Below are 20,852 nucleotides of genomic sequence, written 5' to 3'. Positions count from 1 at the left end.
AGCTGTATCTTTACGTATTACACTTGACATTTCTTAGAGAACAATATCATCCTTTATTTGAATTACCCTGTTAATGTAAAATGTGTAGCCTCAAGATTTCATGTATTAATAACGAAGTGATTTGACAGTTCTGGCAATTTGTTTTGATCTGTCCGCAAAATTTAAGGTTTAATATGTTTATTGTTACAGTTTTAACTTGATGACTATTATACGCCCCACAGCCATCCTGTGGGCGGCCAGTCAGAAAATTACAAAGGCCCATTATAGGCCCTGGAACTCGGCCACAACATCTTTGATAGCTTTGATAACAGCAATGAACTTTTCACATATTTATGAATTGGAAGTACTCGTAAATGCGTTGTGTAGGCAGACGTATGAATTAAGCCATAAAGAAAATACAATGTAGTTTACATGCACTTATGACTTATATCCAATAATTTAGAAAGGAAGCTTAAATTTAGACAATTTTTAATGATTAATGAGAATAGGCAAAGTTGAGGTACTTTTCCCAGAATGGCAGGTGATATACCACTAGGGATAAAATACTATAACATTTGTTAAACATTTGTGAGCGAGATGCTGTATGACCCTTGTAGGTTCAGCGCTTCTTTTTTATTATAATAATAACTGAGTGAGATGTGTCTGAATTCACGAGAACTGTTTCGCTTCCCAACACGTAATAACGCAGGGTGTGGTACTAGTTCCTCTGGCAAAGTGTACATTTAGTTAAATCTTAATTAGGTGCTGGTGCAAGCTCCTAGAGTTACGGTTTAAATATTAGGACGATTTATGACACAGTTCGTGCAATGCATTTCACATCAAGGAAGGCGCCTTTATACCAGTGACTGGCTCAGTATATCTTCAAGGAACTGGACCTACCTTTCCGTTCACTGAACCTACCTACCTCACTTTCTCCTGGCACTTTTTGATCCCTACAGGTTTAGCGCTTCCCAGTGAATATTAAAAATAATAATAAATAATAATAATAATAATACGAAGAAGAATAAGAATAAGATGAAAGAGAAGAATCTTCACACAAGCAGAGACACTTCTAACAATCTTATTCTAGCAACAGCAACGTCTTCTAGTCTATTATGTATAGTCTTCCATCGTTCATTTCCTCCAATGTTATTTTCCAATTTTTCTGATAATTTTTTTAAGGTTTTTGTCATCCAAAAAAATACATTCAACATTTCCTATTTTTAATACTTGTTTAACCAAGGTGTAAATTTTACCCTATTCTGGAAGCAAGAGAGGGAATCCATTGTTTGACTCGCATCCCTTTGTTGGAAATTCATGCATATCTGTGTTTGGCTTCAGAAACAAGGGATGAGATGTAGGCCATTAATATTTAGTCACTGGTGAATATAAGAGAGCAACACATTTGTGCTTAATAAAAATGCACAGGAGGGTTGGTACGTGCTGACAAGAATACACTGACGTAATGACGAAGTGGCCAGGGGCGCGGGGCTCCCAGAGAGCCTACTTACCTTGCAGTAAAATTTTTAAGCTGTGTTCACAAGACAGTCCAACAGCCTCCCACCAGGCTGTCTTTAAGAGGGAGCTGGACAGATACCTAAGTCAGTACCCGATCAGTCGAGCTGTGGTTCGTACGCTGGACTACGCGCGGCCAGCAGCAACAGCCAGGTTGATCATGCTCTGATCCACCGGGAGGCTTGGTCAAGGACTGGGCCACGGGGGCATTGATCCCAGAAACATCCTCCAGGTAAGCAAGTTTATGTAAATAAATGGTTCAGAGAACCAACAGGGTGATAAATTACACATGTGCAACACTTGGGTTATCTTTATTGAGGGAACGTTTCGCCACACAGTGGCTTCATCAATCCTATAGAAAGAAGAATGGTGAGAATTGATGGACTGATTACATCAACTCCAGGCTGAGGAACTGATTACCTCAAACTCCTTCTGATCTTCACCATTTTTTTTGTATAGGACTGATGAAGCCACTGTGTGGCGAAATTTTTCCTCAATAAAGTTACCCAAGTGTTGTGCAATTTGTGTAATTTATCAGACAAGCCTATATTCTTCTCTTCCTCAGCAGGGAATTCCACCCCTAGCATTCCTGCCTCCCGGACCGCCCACGCCCACGCCCACCCAGGAGGCCGCCACATGGAAGCTGGGGAACGACAAAGCATTTCCTGTAGAGCAGCTGGAGGGGCACCCCAGCCGGACACATGCACCCAAACACACGCCCATGTAAACATTACTCCTACAGACAGGGTACAGAGAGGAGTATATCTCTCTAGAGACAACACCTTAAGCTTACATATAAAGGACCTGAGTTCACTCCCAGGGCAAGTGGAAACGTTGGACACGTTTCCTTACACCTGTTGCGTTTGTTCACCTAACAATAAGTAGAAACCTGGATGTTAGGTGACTGCTTTGGGTTGCATCCTGGGGAAAAAGATCAAATGACCTTAATGGTAATAAGTCATAGTGGCTTATAGTGGCTCTGTGGGTTCATAATCAGAATAAAATCTCGGTGTATATACACCGATTACTGTAATCTCTGTTTTAGGGATTAAAGTATCCTTGATCTTATTGTATAACTGAACTGCATTGCAGCCTTAATGACCCAAGTGTAGTTACAGACTTTAAACTTCACAAACTGTCTCTACGAACGCATGCCAATCTGCCAAGTAGTCATGAAAGCTAGCACCTTGCGTATACACACTGTTAATTTCAGAGGGCACCGCCCCCACGGCCAGGTCCAGCTCAAGTCTCTCGGTTGCTGGCCTGATCAACTAGGCTGTTGGTGTCAAGTGCACGCAGTTCAAAGTATGCACCACAGCCCAGCTGATCAGGAGCTTGAGGAACTTATGAACTTCCCTCCTGAAAGTAGCTGAAGGTTCTTTTGGTAATTCCCCTATGCACGAAGGGTGCTGAAAAGTCGAGGTCTCTTTTACTTATTCAAGAGTAGGTATTTTTTCACCGTTTTCTAAGATAAATATATGAGTGAGAATGGTTGGATTTGAGGACCTGTCTACCATGGGTCAGCAAGCCTATTACTGTGCTTCTCTATTCTTATGTTCTTATGACATTGATTACCTGTAGCCTCGATCAATACGCATCGACATTATGGATGATAAGCGCCTCGAGATTGGTCAGATAATAGTTTAATATCGGGAGTTGATACCTCTGCCATAACATGATGATGTCCAAAGGCTAATTAATGTCCTCGTCAAGGTACCCAGCTTATCTAGCGTATAGTGTCGGGACCTTCAACCATGCAATGGCTCTCATACAAGGTAAGGAGTGAGAATATGGAGAGAAGGTATAAACTACTGTTCAAAGTATTCTTGATGATCAGGGTTCAGATGAACTGCATGCAGCCTTAATGACCTCAAGCTAGCCGTTGACAGACTTTAAGCCGAGCAAAGTATGAGGAAGAAACAAGTGCAAAGGATGAGAATGGGAGATACAAATTAGAGAATGAACGTGGCGAGTTGGGGGTGGGCTGTTCGTGGGGGGTGGGCTGTGCGTGGGGGACAGGTGTGGGCAAGGACACAATATTAGTAGCACCAGTCTCCTAGCATCAGGGACCCTGTAAATAAATGATTCAGGCAACCGACAAGTTGATAAATTAGACACATGTACAACACTTGGGTATCTTTAGTGTGAAAATGTTTCGCCACAATGTGGCTTCATCAGTCCAATACAAAGAAGAATGGTAAAGATCAGGAGTTTGAGGTAATCAGTCCCTCAGCCTGGAGTCGACACTGCAACACCATGGGATCTTGATACAAAGAATTCTTCAACTTGTCCAACCTTTGGACGAAGATCTACTTAGACTAGTGGATGGTACCACTATGACCCCGCCTCCTCTTGCTTCGCCTCACCCGACTACAGTATATAAGCCACTTCTACGGCCCTATGCTGTATTTTCCACAAGATTGATGGAGTGAACACATCGACTCCAGGCTGAGGGACTGATTATCTCAGACTCCTCTCATTACACCTTTCTGCTTTGTATTGGACTGATGAAGCCACTGTGTGGCGAAACGTTTCTCCAATAAAGATTCCCATATTGCATAAGTTTCTCAATCTTCAACTTGTCGGTTTTAAACCAATTATCACAGCGCTTCTATACATCACTAGTGAGGCCTCATTTGGATTATGCCACTCAGTTTTGGTCTCCTTACTACAGGATGGATATTGTTTCATTGGAGAACATACTGAGAAGAATGTCAAAAATGATTTACTGTATAAGGAATCTCCGGCATGAAGATAGACTTAGAGCCTTGAATCTTCACTCTCTGGAGAGACGTAGAATGAGGAGATATAACAGAGGTGTTTAAGTGGATGAGGGGCATAAACAAAGGTGATATTAATAAAGTACTGAGGATGTCGAACAAGCTAAGAACAAGAAATAACGGATTTAAGTTAGATAAATTTAGATTTAGAAAGGACATAGGTAAGTACTGGTTTTCGAACAGAGTTGTGGATGCGTGGAACAATCTTCCAAGTAGGGTGACAGAGGCTAGGACCTAGGGTGGCTTTAAAAAGAGATTGGACAAACATCAGTGGTGACGTGTACTTGAGTGGTGACGTGTACTTAGCTCTGTGAAGACCTGTTTGTGTGCTCTCTGTGAATCTGAACCAGGATGCCCTCTCTTGAGCAACTTTACCAGCAGCTGAGAGAAGAGCTCAGAGTTGCTAAGATGGAGATACGGCGATTAACGGAGGAGAACAAGAGGATTCGTAGTAATCCTCCAGTTGTGAGTCCCCAGGTTAAGAGGGGAGCTTGGTCAGTGGCCGGGCAACATGGAACCAAGCTGAAGATCAAGAAAACGGTTGGAGAGGCAGAAACAACCAGAAACCAGAAGACTACCGTGGAAACTTCCAACCCATTCTCGGTGCTACCTGACGAATGTGAGTGTTCTACTGGGAATGCCACAACGAGCACCAAAGAAGCATTGGCAGACGTGAGTGAGACATCCCTAGAAACCCCAACGAAGACCATCGAGAACGTCTTGACGAATTCTACAAGTGGTGTAATGCTACCTGGCAAATGTGAGTCGACTACTCGGAGCATCACGACGGACGACGCCAAGGAAGGTAAAAACATTGTTGTTGTTGGGGATAGCCAGATTAGGTACATGGATAGGGCATTCTGCTTGAAGGATAGGAGTAGGAGGCAGAGAGTGTGTTTTCCTGGGGCTGGGATGAAGGTTATTGTTAGCCGTCTGGATGACATCATGAGAGGTAATGGGAGCAATCCTATTATCTGTCTCAGTGCTGGAGGCAACGATGTTGGCAGAGGTAGGAGTGAGGACCTGATTAGCAGGTATAGGTCAGCAATAGAGATAATTAGGAGGAAGGGTGGGAAACCTGTCATATGTGGCATTTTGCCAAGGAGAGGAGTTGGAAGTGAATGGTTGTCCAGAGCAATTGGTGTCAATTGCTGGCTGGACAAATACTGTAAGGAAAATGCGGTAACATTCATTGACAACTGGGACCTCTTCTATGGCAGAAATGACATGTATGCCAGGGATGGGGTTCACTTATCTAGGTGTGGGGTGGGAGCACTGGCCAACGCAGTGGAGGGAGCTGTTAGGTCTTTAAACTAGGAATAGTTAGTGGTATGGGTTTTTGCGGAAAACTGTGAAGTCTCAGGGTAGTAATATGAGTACTAGGAGAACTAGTAATAGGCAAAATAAGGTGGATATTGGAAAGCCAGTGGCACTAATTGACAAGGACAGTAATAGGTTTAGTGGAATAACAGAAAGGAGCAGGAAGGGTAAAGAGAGAGGAGGGTCTTTAAGTATTTATTACACAAATAGTCGCAGTGCTAGGAATAAGATGGACGAGTTGAGACTAGTTGCTAGTGCAGGTAACATAGATGTATTTGCCATTACTGAGACGTGGTTTAATTCAAAAAGTCGGGACATGCCTGCAGAATGTCACATTCAGGGTTTTAAATTGTTCCAAGTAGATAGAAGTATCAGGAAGGGGGGTGGGGTTGCACTGTATGTCCGAGATCGCTTGAACTGTTGCATAAAAACGGGTATTAAGTCTGAAGTAACACATACAGAGTCTGTTTGGATAGAATTTTCAGAGGGGCATGAAAAGTTAATTTTAGGTGTGATATACCGTCCCCCAAATTTAGATAGGGACCAGGGGAGACTACTATGGGAGGAAATTGCTAGGGCCACAAGGCACGATAATGTAGTAATTCTAGGAGACTTTAACTTTAGTCATATTGATTGGAATTTCTTGACTGGGAATTTAGAATCATACGACTTCTTAGAAGTAGTTCAGGATTGTTTTTTGAAGCAGTTTGTGACAGAACCTACAAGGGGTAATAACCTGCTTGACTTAGTTCTGGCAAACAATGAATCCCTTGTTAATAATTTAGAAGTTTCAGAGGAACTGGGTGCTAGCGACCACAAATCAATTACATTTAGAATTGAATGGAAGTATGATAGTAGGGATAACTCAGTAACAGTCCCAGATTTTCGCTTAGCAGATTACGATGGGCTTAGACAACACTTATCATCTGTTGACTAGGGTAACGAAGAGAGCTATCAGTATGACAGTTTTCTGAACACAATACATGCTGCTCAAAGATCGTTTATCCAGACTGAGGGACTGACCACCTCAAAACTTTAAGGGTAATGGACTGATTACATCGTCTTCAAGTATCTTCTGCTTCTATCAACTTTTCTGTACTCGACTGAAGAATTAGTTAGACAACACCAGCCTCTTGTGAATCCATGCTGAGTATCATTAATCAAGCTATGCTTATCGAGATGGCTTCTTATAATTTGAGCTATAATTGACTCTAGTAATTTGCCTACAATTGAGGTCAGGTTTATTGGGTGGTAATTTGACGGTAACGACTTGTCCCCTGTTTTAAAAATAGGAATTACATTAGCCATCTTCCACACATCAGATACTACACCTGTTTGAAGAGATAAATTAAAAATATTAGTTAATGGTTCACAGACTTTCATTTTGCATTCCTTTAGAACCCTAGAAAAAAACCTCATCAGGACCCGGTGACTTATTTTGCTTCAGTTGGTCTATCTGCTTCACAACCATTTCACTAGTGACTGGGATGTTACATAATTTATCTTCTTCTGGCCCACTATAAAAATTAATTACCGGAATATTATTAGTGTCTTCCTGTGTAAAAACCGAGAGAAAATAATTATTTAAAATCGAGCAGTAAGATGCCCATAGTTATTTTTAAGGGGACCTATCTTATCTCTGACTTTTGTTCTATATACCTGGAAAAAAGTTTTTGGGTTAGTTTTAGAATCCCTAGCAACTTTAATTTCATAGTCCCTTTTAGCTTTTCTTATCCCCTTTTTAATGTCCCTCTTAATGTCAATATACTGATTCATAAGATGACCCTCGCCTCTTTTCATACGCCTATAAATTCCTTTCTTATGCCCTAGTAGATATTTCAGCCTATTATTCATTCATTGGGTCATTTCTATTTGATCTAATTTCTTTATAAGGGATAAACGCTCTTTGAGCAGCATGTATTGTGTTCAGAAAACTGTCATATTGATAGCTCTCTTCGTTACCCCAGTCAACAGATGATAAGTGTTCTCTAAGCCCATCGTAATCTGCTAAGCGAAAATCTGGGACTGTTACTGAGTTATCCCTACTATCATACTTCCATTCAATTCTAAATGTAATTGATTTGTGGTCGCTAGCACCCAGTTCCTCTGAAACTTCTAAATTATTAACAAGGGATTCATTGTTTGCCAAAACTAAGTCAAGCAGGTTATTACCCCTTGTAGGTTCTGTCACAAACTGCATCAAAAAACAATCCTGAACTACTTCTAAGAAGTTGTATGATTCTAAATTCCCAGTCAAGAAATTCCAATCAATATGAGTAAAGTTAAAGTCTCCTAGAATTACTACATTATCGTGCCTTGTGGCCCTAACAATTTCCTCCCATAGTAGTCTCCCCTGGTCCCTATCTAAATTTGGGGGACGGTATATCACACCTAAAGTTAATTTTTCATGCCCCTCTGAAAATTCTATCCAAACAGACTCTGTATGTGTTACTTCAGACTTAATACCCGTTTTTATGCAACAGTTCAAGCGATCTCGGACATACAATGCCACCCCACCCCCCTTCCCGATACTTCTATCTACTTGGAACAATTTAAAACCCTGAATGTGACATTCTGCAGGCATGTCCCGACTTTTTGAATTAAACCACGTCTCAGTAATGGCAAATACATCTATGTTACCTGCACTAGCAACTAGTCTCAACTCGTCCATCTTATTCCTAGCACTGCGACTATTTGTGTAATAAATACTTAAAGACCCTCCTCTCTCTTTACCCTTCCTGCTCCTTTCTGTTATTCCACTAAACCTATTACTGTCCTTGTCAATTAGTGCCACTGGCTTTCCAATATCCATCTCATTTTGCCTATTACTAGTTCTCCTAGTACTCATATTACTACCCTGAGACTTCACAGTTTTCCCGCAAAAACCCATACCACTAACTATTCCTAGTTTAAAGACCTAACAGCTCCCTCCACTGCGTTGGCCAGTGCTCCCACCCCACACCTAGATAAGTGAACCCCATCCCTGGCATACATGTCATTTCTGCCATAGAAGAGGTCCCAGTTGTCAATGAATGTTACCGCATTTTCCTTACAGTATTTGTCCAGCCAGCAATTGACACCAATTGCTCTGGACAACCATTCATTTCCAACTCCTCTCCTTGGCAAAATGCCACATATGACAGGTTTCCCACCCTTCCTCCTAATTATCTCTATTGCTGACCTATACCTGCTAATCAGGTCCTCACTCCTACGTCTGCCAACATCGTTGCCTCCAGCACTGAGACAGATAATAGGATTGCTCCCATTACCTCTCATGATGTCATCCAGACGGCTAACAATATCCTTCATCCCAGCCCCAGGAAAACACACTCTCTGCCTCCTACTCCTGTCCTTCAAGCAGAATGCCCTATCCATGTACTTAATCTGGCTATCTCCAACAACAACAATGTTTTTACCTTCCTTGGCGTCGTCCGTCGTGATGCTCCGAGTAGTCGACTCGCATTCGCCAGGTAGCATTACACCACTTGTAGAATTCGTCAAGACGTTCTCGATGGTCTTCGTTGGGGTTTCTAGGGATGTCTCACTCACGTCTGCCAATGCTTCTTTGGTGCTCGTTGTGGCATTCTTAGTAGAACACTCACATTCGTCGGGTAGCACCGAGAATGGGTTGGAAGTTTCCACGGTAGTCTTCTGGTTTCTCGTTGTTTCTGCCTCTCCAACCGATTTCTTGATCTTCAGCTTGGTTCCATGTTGCCCGGCCACTGACCAAGCTCCCCTCTTAACCTGGGGACTCACAACAGGAGGATTACTACGAATCCTCTTGTTCTCCTCCGTTAATCGCCGTATCTCCATCTTAGCAAATCTGAGCTCTTCTCTCAGCTGCTGGTAAAGTTGCTCAAGAGAGGGCATCCTGGTTCAGATTCACAGAGAGCACACAAACAGGTCTTCGCAGAGCTAAGTACACGTCACCAGAATTCCCCTAATAATGGCAATCAAGTCTCCATCCCTGACTTTCGCTTGGCTGATTTCATAGGACTGAAAAATTACTTAGGTGGGCTGAACTGGAATGACCTGACTAAGGGTCAGGTAGGTGGTGATGGTTGCCGATATGATGCTTTCCAGGGCATAGTTCTAGCTGCTCAGTCAAATTATGTTCCAAATAGGGAAATCAGATCAAACAAAAATGATCCTAAATGGATGAACAATAGATTAAAATATCTGATTGGTCAAAAGAGAGGCATATATAGGCAAATCAAAAGAGGAGAGGGGAAATTAAGAAATCGATATATTCAGTTAAAGAGAGAAATAAAAAAGGGAATTAGAAAAGCAAAAAGAGATTATGAGGTTAAAGTTGCAAGAGAATCGAAGACTAACCCAAAAGGATTCTTTCAGGTATACAGAAGTAAGATCAGGGACAAGATAGGCCCACTCAAAAGTTCCTTGGGTCAGCTCACTGACAGTGATAAGGAAATGTGTAGAATTTTTAACACATACTTCCTCTCAGTTTTTACACAGGAGGATACCAGCGATATTCCAGTAATGATAAATTATGTAGAACAGGACGATAATAAACTGTGCACGATTAGGGTCACAAGTGACATGGTCCTAAGGCAAATAGATAAATTAAAACCTAACAAATCCCCAGGCCCTGATGAACTGTATGCAAGGGTTCTAAAGGAATGTAAAGAGGAGCTTAGCACACCTTTGGCTAATCTTTTCAACATATCACTACAAACTGGCATGGTGCCAGATAAGTGGAAAATGGCAAATGTGATACCTATTTTCAAAGCAGGTGACAGGTCCTTAGCTTCGAACTATAGACCAATAAGCCTAACCTCCATATTGGGAAAATTTATGGAATCAATAATTGCCGAGGCAGTTCGTAGCCACTTTGAAAAGCATAAATTAATCAACGAATCTCAGCATGGTTTTACAAAGGGGCGTTCCTGCCTTACGAATTTATTAACTTTTTTCACTAAGGTATTTGAGGAGGTAGATCATGGTAATGAATATGATATTGTGTATATGGACTTCAGTAAGGCTTTTGACAGGGTCCCACATCAGAGACTATTGAGGAAAATTAAGGCACATGGAATAGGAGAAATTTTTTCCTGGATAGAGGCATGGTTGACAAATAGGCAGCAGAGAGTTTGCATAAATGGGGAGAAATCAGAGTGGGGAAGCGTCACGAGCGGTGTTCCACAGGGGTCAGTGTTGGGCCCCCTGCTGTTCACAATCTACATAAACGACATAGATGAGGGCATAAAGAGCGACATCGGCAAGTTTGCCGATGACACCAAAATAGGCCGTCGAATTCATTCTGACGAGGACATTCGAGCACTCCAGGAAGATTTGAATGGACTGATGCAGTGGTCGGAGAAGTGGCAGATGCAGTTTAATATAGACAAATGCAAAGTTCTAAATGTTGGACAGGACAATAACCATGCCACATATAAACTAAATAATGTAGATCTTAATATTACGGATTGCGAAAAAGATTTAGGAGTTCTGGTTAGCAGTAATCTGAAACCAAGACAACAGTGCATAAGTGTTCGCAATAAAGCTAATAGAATCCTTGGCTTCATATCAAGAAGCATAAATAATAGGAGTCCTCAGGTTGTTCTTCAACTCTATACATCCTTGGTTAGGCCTCATTTAGATTATGCTGCACAGTTTTGGTCACTGTATTACAGAATGGATATAAATTCTGATGAGATTAAGACACATGTGCAACATCTGGGTATCTTTATTGTAGACGTTTCGCCATCCAGTGGCTTTATCAATACAAATTCTAGGACATAACTTGAAGACAGTAGAACTATGTACAGAAGATGAGGTAATCAGTCCCTCAACCTAGGAGTAGGTGCGAAGAGCACCATAGTCGTGGAGATTCTGAAGCAGAAGAAAGGATCCTGGCGCTTATATAGTAACGTCAGGTGTAGCAGACGAGGGCATATTCACTGGTAGGTGCTCTTCGCACCTACTCCTAGGTTGAGGGACTGATTACCTCATCTTCTGTACATAGTTCTACTGTCTTCAAGTTATGTCCTAGAATTTGTATTGATAAAGCCAATGGATGGCGAAACGTCTACAATAAAGATACCCAGATGTTGCACATGTGTCTTAATCTCATCTTGTCGGTATTGTATACCATTCGTACACAACATATAAATTCTCTGGAAAATGTACAAAGGAGGATGACAAAGTTGATCCCATGTATCAGAAACCTTCCCTATGAGGATAGACTAAGGGCCCTGAATCTGCACTCTCTAGAAAGACGTAGAATTAGGAGGGATATGATTGAGGTGTATAAATGGAAGACAGGAATAAATAAAGGGGATGTAAATAGTGTGCTGAAAATATCTAGCCTAGACAGGACTCGCAGCAATGGTTTTAAGTTGGAAAAATTCAGATTCAGGAAGGATATAGGAAAGTACTGGTTTGGTAATAGAGTTATGGATGAGTGGAACAAACTCCCGAGTACAGTTATAGAGGCCAGAACGTTGTGTAGCTTTAAAAATAGGTTGGATAAATACATGAGTGGATGTGGGTGGGTGTGAGTTGGACCTGATAGCTTGTGCTACCAGGTCGGTTGCCGTGTTCCTCCCTTAAGTCAATGTGACCTGACCTGACTAGGTTGGGTGCATTGGCTTAAGCCGGTAGGAGACTTGGACCTGCCTCGCATGGGCCAGTAGGCCTTCTGCAGTGTTCCTTCGTTCTTATGTTCTTATGCTCTTATAAGTGATGGTTCCAGGATTCTGCGGTGTTGAGTGTTGTCTTCTCCGCAGAGAGTCTCACAACTCCAGACCGTCGCGTTAGCCACTGGCTAACGCAACGGTCTGGAGTTTTGAGACTCTGACCGCGGGTTCAAACCCCACCCGTGGTATGGTTTATATACTGTAGACAGGTGAGGTGAAGATTAAGGTCCCGAGCAACATCTTGGGATCTTAATACGGAGAATTCTTCACTTGCCTAACCTTTAGGCATGACCTACTTCCACATTTGGATTTGTCAAGTGCGATACCACCTACGACTGCTTCACCTAACCTGTCTACAGTATATAAGCCACTTTTTCACACATGTGTTGTATTCTTTTCAATACTGATGGACTGATTACATCGACTCTAGGCTGAGGGACTGATTACCTCAAACTCCTCCTGTTCTTCACCATTCTCCTTTGGATGGACTGATAACATAACATAAGAATGGAGGAACACTGCAGAAGGCCTACTGGCCCATGCTAGATGTGGTGAAACGTTTCCTCAATAAAGATACCCAAGTGTTGCACATGTGTCTAATTTATCAAAACTAGTCTTGCTAGAACAACTGGGGCGCTGCGAATAAAGTATCCACACAATGCATTATAAGAGATCATTAAATTCGGTTGGACGGATACATGAGTGGGTGTTAATTACAACTTCCCAGCATGAGCCAGTAGACCTGCCTAGCATGAGCCAGTAGACCTTCCTAACATGAGCCAGTAGACCTGCCTAGCATGAGCCAGTAGACCTTCCCAGCATGAGCCAGTAGACCTGCCTAGCATGAGCCAGTAGACCTGCCTAGCATAAGCCAGTAGACTTGCCTAGCATGAGCCAGTAGACCTTCCTAGCATGAGCCAGTAGACCTGCCTAGCATGAGCCAGTAGACTTGCCTAGCATGAGCCAGTAGACCTGCCTAGCATGAGCCAGTAGACCTGCCTAGCATGAGCCAGTAGACCTGCCTAGCATGAGCCAGTAGACCTGCCTAGCATGAGCCAGTAGACCTGCCTAGCATGAGCCAGTAGACCTGCCTATCATGAGCCAGTAGACTTGCCTAGCATGAGCCAGTAGACCTGCCTAGCATGAGCCAGTAGACCTGCCTAGCATGAGCCAGTAGACTTGCCTAGCATGAGCCAGTAGACCTGCCTAGCATCAGCCAGTAGACCTGCCTAGCATCAGCCAGTAGACCTGCCTAGCATGAGCCAGTAGACCTGCCTAGCATGAGCCAGTAGACCTGCCTAGCATGAGCCAGTAGACCTGCCTAGCATCAGCCAGTAGGCCTGCCTAGCATGAGCCAGTAGACTTGCCTAGCATGAGCCAGTAGACCTGCATAGCATGAGCCAGTAGACTTGCCTAGCATGAGCCAGTAGACCTGCCTAGCATGAGTCAGTATACCTGTTGCAGTGCTCCAGTATTTTTATGTTCTTATTAAGAGACAACAAATTTAGGCCTCATATATAAGATTTATGGCGTTCCTGAAACTCATGCCAACATTCTGCTAGGCTCCATGGTACATGTTGCCAAAGTCTGTTAATGTCACAATGGTCGACAAGTTGGAATGATTTAAGCAGGATATATAATATTTATACTTACTTTTGTTGTGAAGATTACTGCAGTAGGCTTCTAGTGGAGCGGGGGGAGGTGATCTGTGGTGCCTGTACCCCACAAGGGCGGCATCAATGTTTCAACAGTGGTTGTGATGCACGCCAGGTATCGACCACCACCGCCCCCTCCATCCACACCTCCTTCACCCACACACCGCACGACTCTTTACGTACCGTAACACAATAACGTTGTACATGCAATTTCATCATCATACTTGAGAAGTAAGTCCCTCAGTACGACACCCGCCCCGTACACCTCCATCATCATCTCGCTCTCATGCATTTTACTGGTGCACTCTACAATGTACCAGCAAGATGCAATCGCACCACACTGCCCACACCTGCCACACCCCCTTACCTCACACCTTCCGCCACACCCACCACCTGCCACACACCTTCCTAGTCTTGCCACGCCCACTACCAGTACTTACCACACTTACCACCATCTCCACTACTACTCAACCTGCCACATCCACTACCACCACCGCTATGCAATCTGTCACACACCACCAGTACTTAACACTAACACACCCACTACCAGTAATCAATCCTAGAACATCCACCACCACTACTAAATTTGCCACACCCACAACCACTTATCCTGCCGCCTCAGTCACTAAACCTGCAACATCCACCACCACCACTAAACCTGCCACACCTACCATAACCACTAAATCTGCCACACCCACCACCGCTACAGAACCTACTACATCCACTGCTTAACCTACCACACCCACCACCACCATATACCGCCTAAGATACTTTAAACTCACCACTAGCACTCGATGCTGCCACACCCTCTAGTACTCGACCCTTCCACATCCCCCCAGTACTCGACCCTGCCACACCCTCTAGTACTCGATCCTGCCACACCCACCACCACTGAACCTTCAACAATTCCCCACTGCCAATAATATTGCAATACAAGGGAAACACAATTAAAGTGGCGAAATTGCAGACATAGAGAATCTGGAGAGAACTTTTACTGCCTGCATCAGTTAAAATACAAGTGTTTGAAATACCTAAAATATCTTCGCTTTCTCTCGCTGGATCACATACAAGTAAAGTCTATCACTATTTACAAGTCAATAATACTGTATGGACTGATTCCACATCTGCACACTAAATTAACACCTTACAAAAGCAAGAGTCATGGTAGAAAGTGCACAATACCTCCAATTAAAAACCTAAGTACCTGGTTACCTGGAATCGTTTCCGGAGGTCATCGCCTCAGCGGTACGGTCCCAGACCAGGCCTCCTGGTTGCTAGCCTGATCGATCAGGTTGTTGTACATATGGTATAATTCAACTCATAAATGACTCGATGCTCTTCAATAATATATATATATATATATATATATATATATATATATATATATATATATATATATATATATATATATATATATATATATTTATAAGGTAATTACCAATACAAACATAACTGTGTTCAAGAGTAAACGAGAAATTCTTGCAAAATGTTGCTGTGGTGCGTATATCGGAATAAATGATGAGGCCTTTCATCACTGGAACCATAACAACTCCATCCCTCGCATCTATTATCACACCCTCTCTACTTCAACCACCACACCTCTCGCAGGCACCACCACCACACCTCTCACAGGCACCACCACCACACCTCTCACAGGCACCACCACCACACCTCTCACAGGCACCACCACCACACCTCTCGCAGGCACCACCACCACACCTCTCACAGGCACCATCACCACACCTCTCGCAGGCACCACCACCACACCTCTCACAGGCACCACCACCACACCTCTCACAGGCACCACCACCACACCTCTCGCAGGCACCACCACCACACCTCTCACAGGCACCACCACCACACCTTTCACAGGCACCACCACCACGCCTCTCACAGGCACCGCCACCACACCTCTCACAGGCACCACCACCACACCTCTCACAGGCACCACCACCACACCTCATAGTCACCACCACTACCACGCCCCTCACTGGCACCCCCCACCACCATGCCCCTCACTGACACCACTACCACCACCACGCCCCTCACAGGCACCACCATGCCCCTCACTGGCACCACTACCACCATGCGACTCACTGGCACCACCACGCCCCTCACTGGTACCATCACTACAACGCCCCTCACTGGTACCATCACCACCATGCCCCTCACAGGCACCACCACCACCACGCCCCTCACAGGCACCACCACCACACCTCATAGTCACCACCACTACCACGCCCCTCACTGGCACCCCCCACCACCATGCCCCTCACTGACACCACTACCACCACCACGCCCCTCACAGGCACCACCATGCCCATCACTGGCACCACTACCACCATGCGACTCACTGGCACCACCACGCCCCTCACTGGTGCCATTACTACAACGCCCCTCACTGGTACCATCACCACCATGCCCCTCACAGGCACCACCACCACCACACCTCTCACAGGCACCACCACCACACCTCTCACAGACACCACCACCACACCTCATAGTCACCACCACTACCACGCCCCTCACTGGCACCCCCCACCACCATGCCCCTCATTGACACCACTACCACCACCACGCCCCTCACAGGCACCACCATGCCCATCACTGGCACCACTACCACCATGCGACTCACTGGCACCACCACGCCCCTCACTGGTACCATCACTACAACGCCCCTCACTGGTACCATCACCATCATGCCCCTCACAGGCACCACTACCACCACGCCCCTCACAGGCACCACCACCACACCTCTCACAGGCACCACCACTACCACGCCCCTCACTGGCACCCCCCACCATCACGCCCCTCACAGGCACCCCCTACCACCATGCCCCTCACTGGCACCACTACCACCACCACGCCCCTCACAGGCACCACCATGCCCCTCACTGGCACCACTACCACCATGCGACTCACTGGCACCACCACGCCCCTCACTGGTACCATCACTACAACGCCCCTCACTGGTACCATCACCACCACGCCCCTCACAGGCACCACCACCACCACGCCCCTCAGGCACCACCACCACCACGCCCCTCACAGGAACCACCACCACGCCCTTCACAGGCACCACCACCACGCCCCTCACAGGCATCACCAAAATCAGGCCCCTCACAGGCACCACCACCACCACGCCCGTCACAGGCACCACCACCCCCCTCACTGGCACCATCAACACCACGCCCCTAACAGACACCACCACCACCAGGCCCTTCACTGGCACCATCACCACCAGGCCCCTCACTGGCACCATCACCACCAGGCCCCTCACAGGCATCACCACGACCACGCTCCTGACACCACCACGACTACGCCCTTCACTGATACCACCACGACCACACCCCTCACTGGAACCACCACGACCACTCCCTTCACTGGCACCACCACCACGCCCTTCACTGGCACCACCACCACCACGCCCCTCAGGTACCACCACCACCACGCCCCTCACTGGCACCACCACCACGCCCTTCACTGGCACCACCACCACCGCGCCCCTCAGGCACCACCACCACCACTGTCCTTATTCTCAACTCGTCATGACTGAAGGAGAGGAATAAGCGCCTACGCATCCCTCACGCTAGCTACTTTGTGAAAGTTAAGGAAGTTTAGTTAGGTATGGTTATACAAATTTACTAGATTTCAATTATCATACACATTAACACATGTGTAAATTACCGAGGATAATCCCCCCAAAAGTCAAAGTGTTTTATGTTACGTAATATGAGAAGGAAGGTGGGGTCTCCCCACCCCCTCCAACACTGATCAATACTGCAACCGTATCACATATATAACACAACTAGAATCAAGGGTAAACATTCACCATACATGTAATTAGGTGCGGCGCATGAGATAAACAGTGTGGAGGGGCGGGAGGACGGATGGCGGGGCGTGTGGTAGGTCGGGCTCTGGGTGGGTAGTGGGGAGAGTGTTAAGGAGGGAGTTGGATGGGTGGTGGGGCGGGTGGCGAGTCGGGCGGGGGGCGCGGGCAGGTGATCGGCCTTGCAGGTTGCAGGGCAGACCAGCAGCGGGCAAAGCAACCTTGGCGCGGGGCCAGCAGCCCACGCCCTGCATCATGTCAACAAGTTGGCGGCCTCCCACACGCCTTCTCTGCCTCCCGTCACCATATTATTCCTGTGTAAGGCAGTATTGATTCAGGTGCAATATCCGCCCAGGGGAGGGAGGCTGCCCCGGGCGTAGGCACCTTCAACCAAGACTTCCCGTATCGACTGGCCACCGCCTGCTGCTGCGTCAGCTGGTGGGCGTGGCACCGCGATCACCGCCTGTCCACGCCCACACCACACCCACCACGCCCACATTGCACCCACAACGCCCACCCAGTCCTTATTACACAGGTTGCCACGCATGGTTACGCTTAGCAGAGGTTCTTGACACAGCAGCCACCCCACTCACTATAACCAGCAGAGAACACATAAAAAAAATACAAAAAGACTGTAACTACGAGAACTGTGAGGTGGGTGTGCGGGAGGGTGTTGGACCAGGTGAAGGGCTCGAAGTGGAGGTTTGCATCAAGGGCTCTCCTGGGCAGCCTAGCCCACTACCTCAACGTGACTACACTTAATTACCACAATCCACAACTGTCTAGCATCCATAACCCATTTACACCCGAATTGGATTGGATTATCCGATGTTAAATTTCCAGTTTATGACGAATGTAAGCCTATAATACTCACGTGCCTAGTGGAACAACGGATTTTTTTTTCAAGGACAGTCTGTAAAGCGTCTGTATTTAATCTAGGTCGTAATTATCTTAACTCATGCATGTTTGAAGCCACGTATAGTTGGATCATGACACGAGGAAAAACGTTGAGATGCAGTAAGCGTATATGTAGCTGTCACCTTTCACTAACTGCACGGAACACCCACCTTCATCCATCTAACCCAGCTATTCTCGAGAAACATCACTAGAAACCTGCAACTCCATAAAACCGCTGTTTTACCCTAACACAGCCAACGCCACTACAATTTCTGAATAAGTCCCATTATTACTATTACAGTCATGAGGAGCGCTAAACCCGCAGAGGGTCATATAGCGCTTGGGGCTAGGGGGGAATAAAAGTGAATCGGGTTCTACGAAAAGGAGAGGATCAAGAGCCCCTCACCAGCATCAAGGAACCTCCCTAGAGGGCAGCACCATTACGATCTCCCTTGAGGGCAACGCCATTAAACTCTGAATCCCTAAAAAACTTATTTCAGCGAAGAGTGGACTATGAAAACTGAGTAGATCGCATTATTTTATATGCGAGCACACCTTAAACACTAAGATACAAAATTAATAAAAAAGCACTGTAAACATGTGAAAATGTTCTGATATGCTCACGTGGTAAAAATAAACTCTGGCTGACCTGTGTGTGTCCTGAGGTGGGCCTTGAGATGTGATGATTTTCCGTATATCTTATCGCAGCCGGGGAAGCTGCAGGGGTGTGCTCGTTTATCTTCTTTATCCTTGTGTTGGGTGGCCCGCCCACGCCGCCCACCCGTGCCTCTGGTGGTTCGTGTTGGGGCGGGTGTAGCGGCTACCTCAGACACCCCTCTCCTACTAAAGTCGAGTGGTAGCTCCTGAGTCTGTGTGGGGGTGTGGGCGGGTGTGGGAATGTCTTCTGTCGTGGGTGGAGGCTCTTTCTCTCTGACTTCGACCCGATCTTGTTGTACGCGCTTGAGGTCAGCTAGGATGCTGGCGATCAGGTACACGGAGTTATCTGCTGTTAGGTCTGTATCCATGGGGGGGCAATATGAGTGGTCCTCCATGTTGGGTGTAGGGGGCGAGGGTGGTGTGGGCGGGGTGGGTGGCTGATACATATGGTGGGCGGGAGAGAGGGGTAGGGTGTGGTGTGTATATTCACAAGGTGAGTGCTCGGGGCTGGAAGCAGGAGTATGTGTTGGTGGTGGATCGTGGTACGAGTTTTGCAGCGTTAGATGAGTTTTTACTTGAAGACGTGGGCGTTGTATGTGGGTGGCTGGAGCCGCCCACTGGTTCAACCTAACACCGCCCTTCATGGCAACTAAACATGCAGCTGCATTTAAATCTTCTTCAAGCGTTAAGCTCGCCATCGCGTTTAATAATAATGCAACAACTCAGTCCAAGGATTCACTTTTGCCACTATTTCGAGTGCAGGTCACACAAACAATAAGAGGAGCGGCAACGTGCGTGCTGCACGAAGACCAGCGCTGGACTGAAGCTTCACGTGCTGCTGCTACCGCGCTCCTGCATCAGCTGATCCTCGCCACGCACCATGTGGCCGCCACCGCCCGCTGCCAACTACCTTTTCATCCTTATTTTACATTAATAATCCCTAATTTATTTACATAAGTAGTGAGATGCAATATACTAGTATTTACAGGGTGTCGCAAAGAAGAAATTTTTTTTTTATTAAAGTCAGAATAACAGAAAAAATAATTTATAATAAATACCGACTAGTGAACTTTTAGATTCACAACGTATTTTGCTTAGTGAAATGAAAGTAGTCAGCGGAGAAGCTCAGAACCTTTAAATATCTTATCATCAAATACTACCGTAGTCCAGTTGAAGGCATCGCTGAAATCTCCTTTCTGTCTAGAAAATAAAAGTTGTTTGATAATGAGAGAATAAACGGTTAGTGTGTGTGTGTGTGTGTGTGTGGTACAGGGCGCGGGAAGCATGGTTGACGCAGGGGGATCCTGGTAGTGGTGGGAGGGTCGGGGAAGCCTGCTGGGAAGAGAGAAACCTGGTCAAGATACATGGGATTCCCACTCTTGCTGAATACTTCCCTGGCTGGGGGATGTCTCACACTTCCCTGGCTGGGGGATGTCTCACACTTCCCTGACTGGGGGATGTCTCACACTTCCCTGGCTGGGGGATGTCTCACACTTCCCTGACTGGGGGATGTCTCACACTTCCCTGGCTGGGGGATGTCTCATACTTCCCTGGCTGGGGG

General features: G+C 45.9%; 1 protein-coding gene across 1 annotated transcript in view; it reads right to left on the bottom strand.

Moving 5' to 3' along the window:
• Positions 1-20,142, bottom strand: part of LOC128690545 (Krueppel-like factor 16) — a 203,351-nt gene extending 183,209 nt beyond the window's left edge. The window contains exon 1 of the mRNA XM_053779236.2: positions 19,284-20,142. Within this exon, the coding sequence (XP_053635211.2) occupies positions 19,284-19,989 (706 nt within the window). The 5' untranslated portion in view covers positions 19,990-20,142. The remainder of the gene's footprint in view (positions 1-19,283) is intronic.
• Positions 20,143-20,852: the final 710 nt, after the last annotated feature.

The sequence above is a fragment of the Cherax quadricarinatus genome, chromosome 29 (genome assembly GCF_038502225.1).
Source record: "Cherax quadricarinatus isolate ZL_2023a chromosome 29, ASM3850222v1, whole genome shotgun sequence".
Taxonomy (NCBI): domain Eukaryota; kingdom Metazoa; phylum Arthropoda; class Malacostraca; order Decapoda; family Parastacidae; genus Cherax; species Cherax quadricarinatus.
The sequence above is the reverse complement of the archived record's forward strand: the minus strand, read 5'-3'. Positions and strand labels throughout refer to the sequence as shown.